The sequence below is a fragment of the Gymnoscopelus braueri genome (assembly GCF_963280865.1).
Source record: "Gymnoscopelus braueri genome assembly, chromosome: 21".
In the NCBI taxonomy this organism is placed as follows: Eukaryota; Metazoa; Chordata; class Actinopteri; order Myctophiformes; family Myctophidae; genus Gymnoscopelus; species Gymnoscopelus braueri.
In genome coordinates this window covers 9,337,323-9,355,360 of record NC_137623.1, presented here as the reverse complement: position 1 = coordinate 9,355,360, position 18,038 = coordinate 9,337,323, and the positions used below count along the sequence as shown (strand labels likewise).

The 18,038-nt window shown below is 40.8% G+C and overlaps 1 protein-coding gene across 1 annotated transcript in view; it reads right to left on the bottom strand.

Annotated features, from left to right (window-relative positions):
- Positions 1-10,358: 10,358 nt before the first annotated feature.
- The window catches only part of pip4k2aa (phosphatidylinositol-5-phosphate 4-kinase, type II, alpha a), a gene marked incomplete at its 5' end in the record, with an annotated part of 76,744 nt that continues 69,064 nt past the window's right edge, over positions 10,359-18,038 (bottom strand). The window contains 4 exons of the mRNA XM_080417296.1: positions 10,359-11,013; positions 11,888-11,991; positions 13,534-13,777; positions 15,279-15,392. Of these exons, the coding sequence (XP_080273422.1) occupies positions 10,933-11,013; positions 11,888-11,991; positions 13,534-13,777; positions 15,279-15,392 (543 nt within the window). The 3' untranslated portion in view covers positions 10,359-10,932. The remainder of the gene's footprint in view (positions 11,014-11,887; positions 11,992-13,533; positions 13,778-15,278; positions 15,393-18,038) is intronic.

Sequence of the window (18,038 nt, the reverse complement as noted above, 5' to 3'; positions counted from 1 at the left end):
CTGCAATTTTGAAATAGCCAAATTAGGACTAAAGTGGTTAATGTGTGTTTTGTACTAATAATAATCAAAATCTAAGGCTAACTAGTAACTAAAGTTTTCAAATAATTGCTGAGATGTAACGGAGTAGAAGTAAAAGTACTGACATTTTGAAATACTCAGTACAAATACCTCAAAATTTTATTTAAGTCATACAGTACTTGAGTACATGGACTTCTTTCCACACAGTGCTGTTTGATTTGTGGGCGAGACTGCCCTCTGTCGGCCGTTCGTCACCATTACATCGTAACTGCAACAGCTGTGGCGCACATGGCGACCTTTCTTTGTTTATAGTCTCCAGCCGTTTTATATGGTTGTCTTTGCTTGTTCTGCAAATGGTTCTGACGGGGGAAAAGATGGTTCCGAGGGAGTCTGGGGTCTATTAATGTGTTCCCTGGTACATTTACACTCACCCTAACAACAACATTATGATAAAATGTGGTTCCACCCACCCCGTCCACGGACCGAGTGGTTTTGGAATCAGATTTAGAAAGTAAAGTGAATTATGTGTTAATATGGAACCGATACGGTTCATCAATCTGTGTCTGAACGGATATAGCCGTTTTCATCCTTTCAAAGCAACCATAGGTTGTTGTGATAGGCTTGTATAGGCCTACTAGTAGTGACTACTGAGAATATATGATGCTCTTATTATTGATTTAAAATGCTATAGCAGCCTACAATTTATTCTATATCTACAATATAATAGGCTAATAATAATAATTATAATAATAATAGGCCAACTGAGTCCATCTGGAATTGTGCCTTCATTTTGCTCTTTAAATGTTAAATAAATACCCTAAAGCTATCTATTTTTTTTGGTGATACGTCATTCAAGGTGTTATTAGGCTACTGTTGTGAACCTTCTGAGTGTGTGTTGTTTGTACATTTAGAAGGCTATTATTATCTTGTGTAGGCTGTATATTTCCAACACACACATTATCCTACTTTAATAGCTATAATAATAATATTAATAATAATAATAATAATGATAATATAGCTAGGTCCAATAGTGAGGAACATGAAATAGATAAAAGCATGAGTCTACCGCTGGCTGTCAGTTTATTTATGACGTGGTTTGATCAAACACGCACAGCTGTAGCCTGTTAGCCCTGATTTGATCCCTAGGCTACTACATAATAAACAAAGGTCACCCTCACTATGATGTCCACAGTATTGGTGGAATAACAATTAGCCTGCTCATCTATGTTTTACTTAGGTAAAAGTAGCCATACCACAACCACAATATAAAAATACAAAGAAAATAACTATTCCCAAACTTGAGCAAAAGTACAAACGTATTGGCATCAAAATACAGTAAGCTACAAAAGTAAAGCACTTTTTCGAATAGCCCAAGTATTAAATAGGGCGATAATGTATAGACATAAGTTATAATAATAAAAATCTGCAAAGTAACATAACTATTGTAGTGAAAATAAATAAATATAAGCCTATATATTCCTCAGATTTAACCTAGTGGAGTAGAAGTAGCCTATAGGCTACAGTATCAAAAGATATAAATACTCAAGTAAAGTACATTTACCTCAAAATTATACTTAAGTAAAGTAAGCTACTTGAGAGTACTATAATATAGCCTACTACATCTAGAGCAGGGGTCTTCAACAGGGGGTCCGGGACCCCTAGGGGGTCCTCAGAGTTACTACAGGGGGTCCCCCAAATCTTTGTGTGATATGATTATTTTTTACATTAACCACTTGAACCCTACCGTCCCTTTTCTGAGGAGAACTTGAGCTAAAAATAGCAGATCTACAAGCTCACAACACCACCAGCGCAAGGCGTTGTGAGCTTGTAGATCGGCTATTTTTGGCAAAGATGTATAGGTGTAGAGGGAAAAACAGAGCACACCAAGTAAACAAAAAAAGTTTAATCTGAAACTCAATTTTATACAATATAGAGGGGTCCCTGCTTCATCTCTCTCTCAGCTAGGGGGTCCTTGACCTGAAAACGTTGAAGACCCCTGATCTAGAGGGTCCAGAAGCACATTACCACCTATACCTCCCTCTCCCTGATGCTCCGATGATAGCTGACAGTGACAGGTCGGTGCTTCTCAGATGTTTTAATAAGGAATACTTCATGTATTTGGCCGCGGAGTGTAGCATTGGACCATTTGCACACTCACGGGTTTATAGGGCAGTCACAGTGACATTAGATGGGAAAAACAGCGGATTGATAAAACAGTGTTCCACGTTAAACCCTCCTCTTTCATAGCAAACCAACACCAACATCCTACTGAGACGACGGAAATTGCGCACCGGAGCACACTCGCCTATTAGTTTGTATTGGCCAGTGCACTCAGTGCTGTATTTCCGAACGCACCCATTATAACTATTATAAATCTGCAGATTTATTTCTCCTATTGTTTTAGGCTATTTGATCAAAAAGCTTAACCTTAAAATCTGTGTACAGTGCGTAGCATATTAGTTTACATTGTAGGCTATTATGTGATAATGGAGAAAACAGTTGTTTCATAAAATCTGTATCATATAGCAAAGGTACATTGCTTAAGCAACGGATCGATCGAGGCGCTCCTTTTTTTTTGCATTTTGCATTAAAAAAAGAAGAAGAAAAGAACATTAAGAAAGAAAAATAAAAGATTGGCGTGACAGATTCTGAAAGCCTGCATTGGGCATCAGTGGTGTTAAATACATGTACTCAAGTACTGTATTAGAAGTACAATTTTGAGATACTTTTATTCACTGGAGTATTTCCAATTTTCTACACTTTTACTTCTACTCAGTGCCAAATATTGTACTTTTACTCCACTACAATTATTTGAACATTTTAGTTACTTTGTAGCTATAGATTTTGATTACTAAAACACTTACATTAACAACTTCAGCCCTATTTAAACGATTTAAACAGGCTATTTGAAAATAAAACGATTTTTTAAAAAGATAGTGAAAATAGCAGATCTACAAGCTCACAACGTGTCACATTGTTAGCTTGTAGATCTGCCATTTTCAAAATATTTTAATATATTTTAGACATAATGATACCTTGTGAAACATGTCATTCAGCATAAAGCATAATGAGTACTTGATGCCAATACTTTTGTACTTTTACTCAAGTAGGCTACATTTTGATTATCAGACTTTTACTTGTAACAGAGTATTTCTACATTACAGTAGGCCTATTGATACTTTAACTTAATAAGTAAAACATTTGAGTACTTTTCCACCACTGTTGGGCATGTGTGTTGACACAAAATAGCCTAATAACGAGAACATTATATGATCCAATTAATCTAAAACAAGACAATAATTTTCACCAATCCCTGACGTCCTCGTTGACATTTTATTTGAGGCATTATGTTTCATTTACTTAAGGATACATTTACAAACATCTAGATTCTTTAACAGAAGGTGTCAGTTGGTTCTATTTCTAGAAATACATCTGACAGGATGTTGTTTTATTCTTCCTCCCAAACACTGGAGAAGGCACGTGACCTAACGGTAAAGCAGAGGTTTTTACTTTAGGAAATGGACAACATTCTCTCTCAGCTTCCCTCCGTGGTGGGAAAAGGACTCACATGATTTACTTAAGTAAAAGTATCAATACCTGAATGTAGAGATACTCTGTTACAAGTAAAAGTCAGGTAATCAAAATGTAGTAAAACTACAAAAGTATTGGCATCAAAATATACTTAAAGTACTAAAAGTAAAAGTACTCATTATGCAGAATGTCCCATTTCACAAGTATTCAAATTTATAAAATGTATCTTTTGAAAAATAGCAGATCTACAAGCTCACAATGCATTGCATCACGACACATGTGAGCTTGTAGATCTGCTATTTTCAAATGGCTGAAATGTATACAGAGCTGAAGTGGTTAATGTTTTGTAATAATAATCAAAATCTATAAAGTAACTAGTATCTAAATAGTTGTCAAATAATTGCAGTGGAGTAAAAGTATAATATTTGCCTCTGAGATGTAGTGGAGTAGAAGCAAAAGTATTGAAAATGGGAAATACTCCAGTAAAGTAAAAGTACCTCAAAATTGTACTTATTAAGAACAGTACTTGAGTAAATGTAGTTACTTTACACCACTGCTGTCTTCCCTACCATCTCATAAAAAAATAACACGTTGGATTCACTAATGTGTATTCTAAGGGATATTTAAAGAGTCATTGCATCCGCTGCAATGACTGAATAGCCTCAGGGTTTTTTGTTTTATCCTTTTAGCATTATTGTATAACTGTACCTCTGTACTTCTTGCAAACTCTTAACCCATTAAGACCTGGAACTGTGTCATTTTAGATTTGAGCTAAAAAGCATTATTTTACACTTTGGGCTATTCAAAAATAGCAGATATACAAGCTCATAGCGCGGCACCGAGTGCCGCGCTACGAGCTTGTAGATCTGCTATTTTTGAAAAATCGTGAAAATGTGTGCAAATTTTTGAATATATATATTTTTAAAGCGAACATTTTTAACTCAAATCTTTGCTTCTGGGGGTCTCTGGAACAAAATATTTTGATGGGGGTCTGCGGCCAAATACATATCATTTTGGGGGTCCTTGACATGAAAAAGTTTGAGAACCACTGCTGTATGGAGTACGTAAATACAATATAACTTATACAATTGGGGTGGTTGTGTCTCCCTGCTCTTCTATTGAGACATTTAGATCGTGTCAAAGGTCATGTCTCACCTGGCCACAGGATCTGACACGAATTTTGACCTGATGGTCAAGATTCAATTCATCCCCTGAGCAAGCAGGCAGCCTCTATTAGCTCAATGGTAAAAACATCAGCACTTGCGCAGGAAACCGGGTTCAAATACGGGGTAGAAGAGGAAAGTTACTTAGTGCTGCTTTAAGTAGGTCACAGAAGAATAAACCATGCAGGCTACAATAAATTATTCAGGAAGAGAGAGGTTTGATTTGGTTATATGGTAATCCGCCGCAATTATGATGATTTAGATGCAGTAGGACCAAATTCCAGGTGTATGCAAACATACTTGGGCAAATACTGACACAACTAAAGGGGACACAATTATTAGAATACATTTTTTCTCTCGATTATGCAGTATAAACATGAGCCAAAAGCACAAACCACCTCACTAGACTTTGCTTTGAGCAGAACAAGTGCTTTAATTGGTTTGAGTGAACGCTTATGGAATGGAGTGTATTATTATCGTTATATTCATCAATATATGTGTAGAACAATAAACATCACAGAATATGAGTTGGCCTCTCTCATGGGAGAGGGAACGTCCACCAAAACAACCATCATCTCAGACCACGCACGCACGCATACACACACACGCACACACACGCGCACACGCACACACACATACACACACAGCAATGTTAGCTCTGGGGAGGCATAACCTATAAGGGGGTTTCCTTGCCCAAGTATCTCACAAGTTTTTTTGTGTGCAAATTCAACAGTTTCGTCTCCAATAACATTTTTGGAGACATTTTTGTTTCGTAAATCGGAGAGGGCCAAAGGAAATTGCCGCAGCCCTGCCAGATTTTGCCTGTCCCCCCGCGGTCACCTATAGTACGTATTTACAGTCTCCATTAATTCCCTTAAGCACTTGACAAATTAAATCCCATGTCAAACACACACTTTGTTCCCTGTAACTTGTACAAATCCCACCGTCTCCCAAGCGAGTACACGTTAAAAAAATAAATTCGATTCAAACAAACATATACATTACACACCGTACGATATTCTTCAAGCTAAATGTAGGTTACGTGGCAGAATGCTCGGCGGTTAGGTCGACTCGGGAAGATTTCAGCCCGACTCATACTTTGTCGTACGATGGGGGTTTGCGTGTCAAAAAATAGCAGATTGTGTGTGTTTTTTTTGGCGCTCAACAACACCATTGTATGACGGAGTATAAATTGTCAAGACTTTGCAAAATTGCGAAAATAGCCGATCAACAAGCAAAGACCCGCTACTTTTACCATTCGACGTACTTGAACCCCAGTGTCCATATTCTGGGTGGAACATTAGCCAAAAATAGCCGTTCTACAAGCTCACAATGCGCATTGTGAGCTTGTAGATCGGCTATTTTTGACTGCGATATCGGGTATAGACGGAAAAAGTGGTCACGGTACAGTCGTAACTCAAGTCCGGTTCTCTAAGACTACAGGGGTTCAAGTGAGGTTAAGCACTAAATGAACACTGAGCATTTTGCGTCGTCGTTTTGACTCGTCAAGTGGGATGGATGCTGGATCGAAAGGAGGTGGGGGTGGGGTTGCGGGTGGGGGTGGTGCGGTGAGGGGGTGAACACGGGGGCGGTGCTGATGATGAGTGCAGCGGGGCAGGCGAAGGGTGTGTGTGTGTGTGTGTGTGTGTGCGCGCGCTGCACTGTAATTTGCGTGCAATCGTTCGTCATTTGTGTCCGTTGACGTCCGACTGCCTTCTTTTCCACTGATACATCACGACAATACCCATCCACCCCCATCCAGAAAAGGGAAAACTCGCTCTCCCAGCATGCACCTTGGCTCTGTTGTTCTAAAAAAGTGAGCTTGCACATTTTTATTTGTGACTACAGGAGGCCTCCAGGGCCAAACAGAGCAGCAGAGTGGGACTGGAAGTCACTTGTGACCCTTCTTGATGTTTATAGCAATTGAGTAAAAAAAACATAAATAGCCCGTTTTAGTGAAAGCCGAAAAAGAAAAGCATCCAAAGCACAGACTTCAGGTCAGATGTTTCTTGTATGAAACGTAGCCATTCACAGGGCGGGCAGGCAGACATGTGATCATCTGGACAACATGAATCCAGGTTAAAAGTAAAAGTGCAAGAAGGTAAAAAAACAACAGTTGCAGTTTTTGTTCGCAATAAAATGTGGTTTGAGTAACATGTAGGAAAACCCCATCCCTGATGCGTGACATTGTCATCTGTGGCTATGCCTGTACAGTATGTGGAGATATCAAGATGGCGGATAACACACACACACACACACACACACACTCGGACAGGGGTTTAACATGAGCACAGAAGCTGTGTCAACGACAACGGAGGTAGACGATGTCCGCAGATGAACTGAATGATCAGATTGATGAATGGCCACAGGATTTACCTCAAAACAACCACTAAAACTTGAGACCTGAGATCAGACTCTCTGAACCTTCAATTCACAGACAAAGACAGTCAACTCCTTTTCGTCGCCGTCGGGCAGAATCCTCTCACCATATTTTATTCCCCCGTAAAATAACGCCCTACTACTTGATCATACTACCAGCATCACACAAAAGCATCAAAAGTATCAGTTCCGCCAGCTTGAAACGCGGCGCGAAGCACGGCGTTTTAAGCTTGGCGATCTGCTATTTTAGCTATTTTTTTATTTGAATCCTGAAAAGTAACAGTTGAGGAGATATGTGGTTTCCACCCGACAAGAGACGTATTGCTTGTTTTGTTTAAAACATAATTGTCATCAATGACTTTTCTTGTTGTTGTTGATCACTTTGATTAACATGAACGCAAAAAAAAACCTAAACACATACGTTTTGGAACAATGGGGGGGTGGGGGGAGCTGGGCGGGGCATAAAGTCGGGAATAATAATAATACATGTTATAGTAAACACCCTATTATTAAAATAACCTTTGTTCAAAAACAAGAAAAAAAAAGAATACAAAATTAAATAATTCTTGGAGTATAAAGGCACACCTCTTCCACAGTGTATACAATGAAAAACAAACAGTTATTTAAAGCATGGCAGGGACTGATTATTATCATCAATATTATTAATATTATTATTATTATCATCATTACTACACTGAAGAGGACACAGAGAGGTTAAAGTGGTACAGATGCAGGAAACAGCCAACAAACACAGACTTGAGGGGGGAGGGGGGGGTGCAGGAATCTTCATCCTGCGACATGCATTTTTTTGTTTTACTTTAACTTTTTTGTCTGCCTTTTGTTTTTAAACTTAGTACATAAACAGTACATACAGTATAATAGTAAGCCGCTTCAGAACGCTTCTTCATTTAAACCACGACGCCACATTCACTCACAAAGATGGGTTCGTCTTTCACTTCTTTTACATTTTATTCGTTTTTTTAGTTTTTTCCACTCGTTTTTAAAATACAACTATGTTACACGACTAAAATTGCAATGTAAAAATATAAATGTGGATATAATCTGTGACTAAACGTGGCTGCGGATGGAAGTTTTTTTACATTGTTTATTTTTTGCGTGTGTGTGTGTGTGTGGGGGGGGTTACAGTCGTTGAGGGAGGACACCAATATTAACCCATTAAAACCGGGAAGGTTCGTCTGTGTCATTTTAGATTTTAGCGTTGGCTATTAAAAAATAGTAGATATACAAACTCACAGCGTGTCACTTCGTGCCGCGCTGCAAGCTTGTACATCTGCTATTTTTGAACTTTAAAAAAAAGTGTGAGAACTGCTGACTTTAGAAGGCATTTTGTAGAATCGGCCTCGGGTCTTAATGGGTTAAATCCCGTCGACTGACACACGCGCCAAAAGGCTCTCCTCACGTACGCACAGGTAATATTGCATTTCCCTTGTTTTAAGACCACATGGACCGATCGGGATAATCATATGCATAAACATTTGGTTCCATTTTCCTTTTGTGCAAAATATACATAAAAACCAAAACACACGCACACACAGAATCAATCAATTCATAAATTCCACCAAATTCAAAAACACAGGGTAAACCACCTTTCAACAACAACATCATCATCATCATCAACAACACCACAAACATCGATGAAGAACACAAACTCACAGCCAGGTTAGAGAAGAGGTTAATGGGGGGTTGGCGTGACATAACCGCTTAAAAAAAAAAGCCTGATTCGCAAAATAGCAGACCTACAAGCTCACAACGAGTTGCATCCGCAACACGTTGAGAGCTTGTATATTTTCGATGCGCGGTGTCGGCGTGCGATTAGGCTAAAAACACCTATATTGTTCAATTGCAGACTTCTACTCTGTCCTTCCGCTCTCTGCCCCTTTTTCTTATCCTTTTTCTTGCCATCTTTTCTCCTGGAACACTGACACACACACACACACACACACCATCGGCTGTCATCAAAGGCTCATGTATACTGTGGCTTTTTTTGCTGTTGGTCGGACATTTGATGAAGTTTAAATGAGCCTTGTTTTGTGTGACGCAGGTAACAATGCTGGCGTTAAAGAGGCGTTTGTCTGTCCTGGAAGCACGGATATGGCGTGGCGAAGTGGGGTCTGGTCCCCCACTGTCCCGAGATTTAAATGAGCACTCAACAGGATTTTACTCACCCTATCAAATATTGCCATAAAGTTTATTCCATCCAGTCCTTTCAGACGTATATTAAATGGTAGAAAGGATGGCTGGGCCTGTGAGATTGTATTATAGAAGCGCTACTCTCCCTTTCGCTTGGCGCTTTTTGCTGCGGTTGCATGTAACAAGAGCTCCTATCCTTTAACAACTCACTTGGGGAAAAAAAAGTGCAATCTTTTTGTCTTTTATTTATAAGGTGCTGAAGTCAATGGAAAGTTAAGGGGCTGATGACGTTTCAAAATGAGACCCTACGATGAGACGACCTCAAACCAGTTACTAAACCAAACCCCGCGGCCTGCCAAGACTTCTGGGAAGTTTCCCACAGTTACGAGGAGCAGACACCAGTGCCAGCACTATGACGGCGTTCATTTCAAACTTCCGTTCATAGAACAATTTTAGCAAGAGTGTCTGCTGTGATATCACTTACACTCACTGTGAAGCTCGATCAATACTTTGTTTGCGGCGACGCGTTGCGAGCTTGTAGGTCTGCTATTTTCGCCGCGTGACAACGTTGTGCGACGAAGCAATAAATGAGTCTTAAAGCTGCGGTCGTTCCCTCAGTGTCACAGTAAGACTGCGCAACATGGCAGCCGAGTCAAAAACACCAAGACACAAATAGCTGCTATATAGACAAGCATTACGGTATGACTCGCTGGACATAATGGACAGCAACTTAGTAGAGGAGGGGTGTGCGTTTTGAGCGCGAGTGTGTGTGTGTGTGTGTGTGTGTGTGGCAGGACAATAACCTGGGAGTCTGATCCGGCGCCAATTGTAAACGGGCGAGAGGAACAAACATTTAGTCAGGGAGGGGAGGTGCTAGCAGGCGATTGGTGGGATGAGGGGACGAATCGTTTTGGCTGAGAACGTGTATGGCGATTGGGTGGGGTTAACTGGCTGTTGGCCCATTGGAAGACTGCTTCCTGCTTCCCTTTGACGCGAAGCGATTGCATTGGACGAGGCTCAACGTAAACACCCTACTACTACTCCTACTTTCCTGCAAAAAAGTGACCTCTGAACCCCCCCCGTTGACCTCATCCCCCCTCCCCCAACATCCACCTCACCTCGGAAGGGAAAAGACAAACGACAAACAAACAAAGCGAAACGAAACAAAACAAGAAAAAAACACTCCATGGATGCGGGACGCCGCGTTAAGAGGCAATAATAAAAGCCATATTTCCCAAACATGAACAATCAAGACAAGACAAAACAAATTATAAAAATTAAACAAAAGAAAACATGACTTGAACAACCCACACAGCTCTCCTCATCGAACGTAACAAAAGAAAACCAAAAAAATGAAACTAAACAAAACAGGAGAGGAGAGGTTAAATGTAAACAAATGATGTTTTTTTTTTCTTCCTCGTAGCTGCAGAGCGCGATGCCCCCCCCTTTTTGAAAGGAGAGAAGGGTGACAGGGACAGAGGGAAGGAGGGAGAGATGACGGGAAGAGGAAGAACAGGTTGAGGGAGAGAGAGAGAGAGAGAGAGAGAGACTGATACAAAGACCATCGCAGCACCTAATCCTCTCAACGTGGGATGTGTCTTCCTCTCCTTGCTCCCTGCTTTTCTGTCCCCGTGGGTGGGGGGGTTGGGGGGGTGGGTGTGTGGGACAGGGGGGGCAAGGGTGGGCGGGGCTATGACAGGATAGTGGTGATGAAATCGTAGAACCTCTTGGAGTATTGCTCTGGGTTCACCGTGGAGATCTCTGCTCCAGCCTGTGGGACAAACACACAAAGAGTTTTTCTTTTATACCAGTTATTATAGCTCAGTGGTTTTCAAACGTTTTTTCCATGTCAAGGACCCCCACATTAATACGTATTTGGCCGCAAACCCCCGTATGAAAAGATTTTATGCAAGGGACCTCCGTACAAGATTTGCATTGTTAAAATGTTTAAAAAATATTCCAAAAGTAAAAAATAAAATCATGATCTCTACTAGCTCTACAAGCTTTAAAAAAATCGGCGATCTCATAACGCGTCCCATTGCGACGATGCGTTATGAGATCGGCTATTGTCAAATAGCCGATGCATAAAGCAATGAATATTGTGAAATTATAATAAATCTGTGCTCCACCTGCGAGTTTCATTTTTACAATCAATCCCAAAATACATGACGTTTCTTTTCATGTTTTAATTATTAAGCGTATACTTCTGCATGAAATAATGACAGTGTTTACTCCATTGTCTGCAGGAACATTTTAAAACACATTGGTGGCTGCAATGCGGTACGGAAACGGTATTCCCCACCCCCCCCACTACATAGGCAATTTAATTGCTTGAGTGTGTGCACATACTCCCCACTTTGACATTGTTTGATGTTTTAAGGGACATATTGACATCTCCAAGACAATCCTATTGTACATTGCTTCTGTTTTGTTTTGAAAAATGTCTCCCCAATTTAGTTGTTATACCAATTCCCCCCTGGTTATAGTTCCTGTCAATGAAAGAGATTATGCAAAACATTTACGATCATCTCAAAAAGCTGTGATCAGGTGATAATGCAGCCCCCCCCCCCCAACCACAAATACAGTGAAGAAGCCTGTCTGTATTTACAGTATGAATGACAGATAGCACAGGGCTCCATACATACCCCATGTTTGACGGTCTTGGCAGCGTGGGCAGCCTTCTTCTTGGCGTCGTAGTGCTGCAGGATGTCTATGACGGCCATGAAGTACACCTCCTTCCTGGGAGCATCTGGAGATGTACACAAGCAACACACATTACAATTTACTAGTCTTGGCTGGGCAATTCGCGGAAAAATATATCAAAACCCATATCTAGAACCAATAACCGACTTGTAACTGTATAATCGAGAAGCACGTTTTTTTTTCTTATTGTATCAGCAAATCAACCCAAAAAAATTATAGTACATTTTTCCAATTGACTAAATCCATTAGTCTGATTAACTCTCTCAGTGCCAAGCCCCGAGTTATCCCGAGTTTTTTCTGAATGCCCTCAGTGCCAGAACGAAAAATCCAGAGTTTAAAAACAATGTTCAGAACCCAAGATATCATTATCTGAAGATTTGCAGCTCCATCCACTCTTTGTTTAACTTATAACTGAAAAAGGCTGTATCTCGCTTCCTAAGCACTAAAAAAATTGCTGGCAGTTTAGAGAACACATTTTTTTATTTCATTGGCACTGAGAGAGTTAACCACTTAACCCTGTATTATACTTCATTGTACAATGGTGGTGTACAAAAATAGCTGATCTACAAGCTCACAATGCATCACGATGCGTTGTGAGCTTGTAGATCGGCTATTTCCACCATCAAAAATATCGTTCTTTAACACATTCCATGCCAGAGTTTAATCTCATAATGTACTCACCAGTGCCAGCGTTTTATTGTTGTTTTTTTGTTTTTTTCATGTCGCCACAGACCTCGCTAAATAAGTTAAAAGTGCGCGTTCATTTGGTTCTAAACACACAGCGGATCCGTGAGAAACGGCCAGCGAAAACAGTTTCCAAATCCGAGCCGCCATCTTGAAGATACAGCGGATCAACGCTAAACAGTGATCAGCGAGGAGAAAAACAACAACCGAGAAAATCGAGTTTTAAACAGGATCCCAGACAGGAAGCGGATACGATAAAAAAAAACGGAACCCGAATAATTCCGTTTCCTGTCTTCAAACCGGAAACGGAAATGGATCAAAAAAATTCGGAAAGTGCACCTGGGGAATTTTCAATGGGAATCGGCGGCGGTTCGCGTAGATCTACGCGATTGGCACGCTGCGGCTTTAAATAGGTTCGCGTAGATCTACGCGATTGGCATTCAATGTGTTAATCGTAACCGAGGCAAAAATGTTAAATAATAATTATATTGATTTGAAGTCAAATCGCCTAGCCCTAGACTGCTCGATACCACCAGCAGACCTGATAACGCAGCTGAATCTAAAGAGTTTCAGTACAGAGGCAGCAATGGATCAGGAGGTAGAGTGGTCCGTTTTGGAGCCGGAAGTTTCCCGGTTTGATCCGTGCAAGATCAGCTATTTTCGCCCAGCAGTTTTATAACAAGTAAGTGGTTAATCAGACTAATAGATTCCTCTTCAGGTTTCTGTGATCCTAGTTTACTGAGGCACTATACTCTGTCTCTCTGCATTTGATGCCTGTGTTCAACTTGCTTATTTTACGTCGCTCTGGATAACAGCGTCTGCAAAACGCCTAAATTATAAATGCGCAAATTGTAAATCGGTAAGAAGACCATCGCTAAGAAGAGCACAGCGCGCCAACACTCACTGTCGTTGCTCTTGATGGCGTACACGTCTATGGTGGGGTCAAACTCCCCGGGCGACAGCGGCTTGGTGCTGTCCAGCGTGTTGCTGGGACTGTCGGGGGGCGTCCCGATGCCGCCGCCGTCGCTCTCGCGGTCGTCGTCGTCGCCCTCGTTGTCCTCGCTCTCCACCTCCTCCTGCTCGGCGCGCTCCACGTCGTGGATCCCCACCAGCAGGCTGTAGTCCATCAGCTTCAGCTGGGCCAGGAACTAGTGGACGGGAAGGGAGAGAGAGAGAGAAGAATCCACTTCAAAATACTACTCACCACCTACAAGGCACCAGTGCAGTGGTGTAAAGTAACTAAGTACATTTACTTAAGTACTGTACTTAACGACAATTTTGAGGTATTTGTACTTAACTTGAGTATTTCCAATTTCCAATACTTTTACTTCTACTCCACAAATATTGTACTTTACTCCACTAGAATTATTTTCAAACTTTAGTTACTAGTTACTTTGCTGATGTAAATTATGATATTATGAAACATACATTAACCACTTTAGCCCTATTTTATAACTAGGCTATTTGAAAATAGCAGATCTACAAGCTCACAACGCGTCGCGATGCGACGCGTTGTGAGCTTGTAGATCTGCTATTTTCAAACATTTTAGTACTTTTACTTTTGGTACTTTAAGTACATTTTGATGCCATTACTTTTGAACTTTTACTCAAATAAATGTTTTATTCCGGACTTTTATTTGTAACAGAGTACTTCTACATTGCAGTATTGATACTTTTACTTAAGTAAAAAAATGTAGTACTTTTTCCACCACTGCACCAGTGTTAGTTTTAGACATAATTTTAGTCATCTGAAATGTTTTAGTTTTTGTCTAGTTTCAGTCGACTAAATAGTAGTTTAGTCGACTATATAAATATATTATAGTCGACTCAACCTACAGTTGATTTAGTCGACTAAAACGTATTTTGGTGGGACTTGATGGCGTCGTAATGGCGGATTTTACACTTGGTTGCATGCTGAAAATAGCCGCTCTACAAGCTCACAACGCGGCGCAGCGCAACACGCTGCAAGCTTGTAGATCTGCTATTTTCAGAGCGCAACAACCGAGCGCAAACCAAACATTAAACGACTTGTCTTTTAGTTCAACTGGATCTCTTCTCATGTCCCCTCCCGCTCCCTCAGGTCTGGCAACGCCAACCTCGTCAAAGACCACATACCTGTACCTGGGGCGATAGGGCTTTTGCTGCCCCAAGCATGTGGAATGCACGCCCCATTACTATCAGAGAAGCCTCCCCCCACCCTTCAATCCTTCAAAACCGCTCTCAAAACCCACCTCTTCAATATGGCTTTCCAAAGATAACTGCACATCCTTCTGTTTCAGTGATCCACTGTTTTGATTGATTTTATTCCATAGCCGTAGCCTTTTCTTAGTGTTTTTCCTAATAACGTTGTTTTTCTTTTGTCGTTTTTCTCTCCCCCTATGTAAAGCGTCTTGGGTACTTAGAAAAGCGCTATATAAATTTGAGATATTATTATCATTATTATTATTAGAGGAGTTGGAGGAAGAGGAGATATTGGGGCAGAGAGATGATGGCTAAAAGTACATAGACAAGTGTCATCAGTTTCACATCAGTAAAGACATCAGTTTTGTCTTTACTTGCACATAATGTGTATTTTGACAAGTGTTACTTGTACATATGATGCAGATCTTTCCACCTTCAGTCGGTCAATCTACCCAAACACATGCATACCTCCACGTCTTTCCTCAGCTTCTCCAGGAATATCTTCTTGTTCTCGTCGTCGATGTGGATCTTCTGGCCGTCGTTGATGAAGTCGTTGTCCTTGTACGTGGGCAGCTCCTTGGACTGGTGGTCCGTTAATAGTAGCGGAGCGGACGGTGAGCGGACGGTGAACAACAACACACAGAAGCAGTCAGAACCATGACACCTTCACCGTTCAGACCATCCTGTTGGTTGGTCTGGCAGGGAGGGAGGGAGGGGGGTCAGCAGACCTGGGTTCAAATATAGCTCGTCCCCTTAGCTGACACAAATCTGTTGCTTCTAGGGGTGCAGCAGTTTAATCGATCTAAGTAGGTTTTGATCAGACAACCAAAAAAGAAGAAGAATTGATTTGAATGAAATAATCGATTCTGGGAAAACATATATTTCCGCCCCAAAAAGGTTCCAAAAATAGGCGACTAAAAAGCTCAGTTTTAGGAATCCAATCTGTGAGTATCAAAATCACTCGTTTAACATCAAATCATAGTCCAAACTCCCATCAACATATAAATCAATGCACAGGGAGAGTGCACATTAAAATCCTGAGGCAATTTTTCTCACGTGAATTTGATTTTACTGGGTAGTAACAAAGCGAAACCAAAAAAACTAAAGCGGCGACAGCATGATCCATCTAAATCATCATGCATGACGTTTTAATGGAAAAGTATATCACTATATTAGCCCAGGTCTGGTATAAGGCAGCATGGAAAACATATTCAGAGGCGTGGGATTTCAAGAAGCATGAACTACAAAGTCAGCTTGATAGCTAAACTCATTTATTCTGTATTTGTATTTTAAAAACTTAAACCCTATATATTTAGTTGGGCTGGGGGTCCCCCAGGGTTCTACACTTGGTCCCCTCCTTTTCCCCCCTCTACACCAAATCTCATTGCCAAAAATAGCCGAGCTACAGTAAAAGCTTACTCACAATGCTACGGGTTTGTGAGCTTGTACGTCTGCCATTTTCCGGCAGAATGAGGATGCTACTGTATGGTTCATGTTGTTAATTACTGGATCAAATAAAAAAACATACATTCAAATATTTGATTTCATTTTAAAATGCTCCATGGGTTACCTACAGTAGCCGACTATGTATTCACGCCTCGTTGAAACCCCTCGCATATCGTTTTGTTAATTATTACATACACCTGTGTTTTATTGATTATTAACATGCGTGTCTGTTTCAGCCAAACGTGTGTAGGATAGAAACAGAAGTTCCAAACTGCCAAACCAAAGCTTTGACCTCGTTCCAGACCGGAACAGAGGACACAGGCTTGTGGAATGACTTCATGTGTTCACATGCATGCTGCATGCACAAGTTTAACGCATAGATCCACCTGGTGCATTTTTTTCATACTTAAAAAAAAGTTTTTAGCATTAGTGTGAAACAAACAAACTCTGAGCATTATTGTTGCCTATCGTTGCTGTCGGGCAGAAACCTCTGATCTCCATATTACATTTTTTCCATAGTGTCACACAAAAAAGTAGCACAAATAGCAGATCTACAAGCTCAAAACGCGTCACATCGCGAAGCGTTTTGAGCTTGTAGATGTGCTATTTTGGATATGTTCGGCATCTTTGAATTTGAATCCTGAGAAAACTGATAGTTTTGGACAAATGGAGGTTTCCACCGACAGACGCTAGGGAATGTGTAGAGATGCCTCTGTTGTTTTTCTTTTACATTCATTCTCTGTGTTCACATCCCAACGTCCCAGCTGGCTGACAGGTGTCACCCCAAAAAGGTGACCGTCTGCCAAAAAAAACGACCGGCCAGTTTACATACATTATGTCTACAGCTGTGCTTTTATCTCGATCAAACCTTCGTGATGTGAAAACACACTTAACTTCCTAACCTCTGGGGGTAATAGCAATGGTATGTCTTTGTGAAACTCGAAGCCTGAAACATACTCCGTTGCAAGTAAGTAAACGCTTCACGCCGACGCGAGATCGATTTCACGCGTCGTTGCGTTCAGGAATTTGTCACCAGGAAAAATCAGAACGCCACGCCAAGCGTGCAGAGAAGGTTTCTGTAGCAGGCAATATCCTTGTTTAGGCCTACGTTTGGAAACTAATCTGAAAATGCATCTGCCAACATAATACTATAGTACTGCCTATAATGACATAAATGCCAGAAACTGCAAATACGACATTGGTGATTATTCAGTGACAAGAAACATTACAGTTTCAAAAAGACCTACATTTACTATCACCACAGACATAAAGTGATGTGCATTTACACATTTGATCCAAATGAACACAGCTGTAGACATATGAAGTACATATAAATCATTTTGTCTACGAAAAAAAAGGCATCTGGTGGAGCCGTACACTTAAGCCAGATTTATACTTAGTCATGCGACGGTGCCGCGCATCGATAATAGCCGATCTACGAGCTCACAACGGGTGGCGAGCTTGTAGATCTACCATGTTCAGTGCACGACGCCAGCTCGCAACAGACTGTAAATCGGGCATTAGCTGATGAAAAGCCATCTGAATGGCGTGAAATGTCCTCCAGTGGTGGAAAGTAACTAAGTACATTTACTTAAGTACCGTACTTAAGTACAATTTTGAGGTATTTGTACTTTACTTGAGCATTTCCAATTTCCAATACTTTTACTTCTACTCCACTACATCTCAGAGGCAAATATTGTACTTTTACTCCACTACATTTACTCGAAAACTTTAGTTACTAGTTACTTTGCAGATATAATTATTGCATTGTAAAACATACAT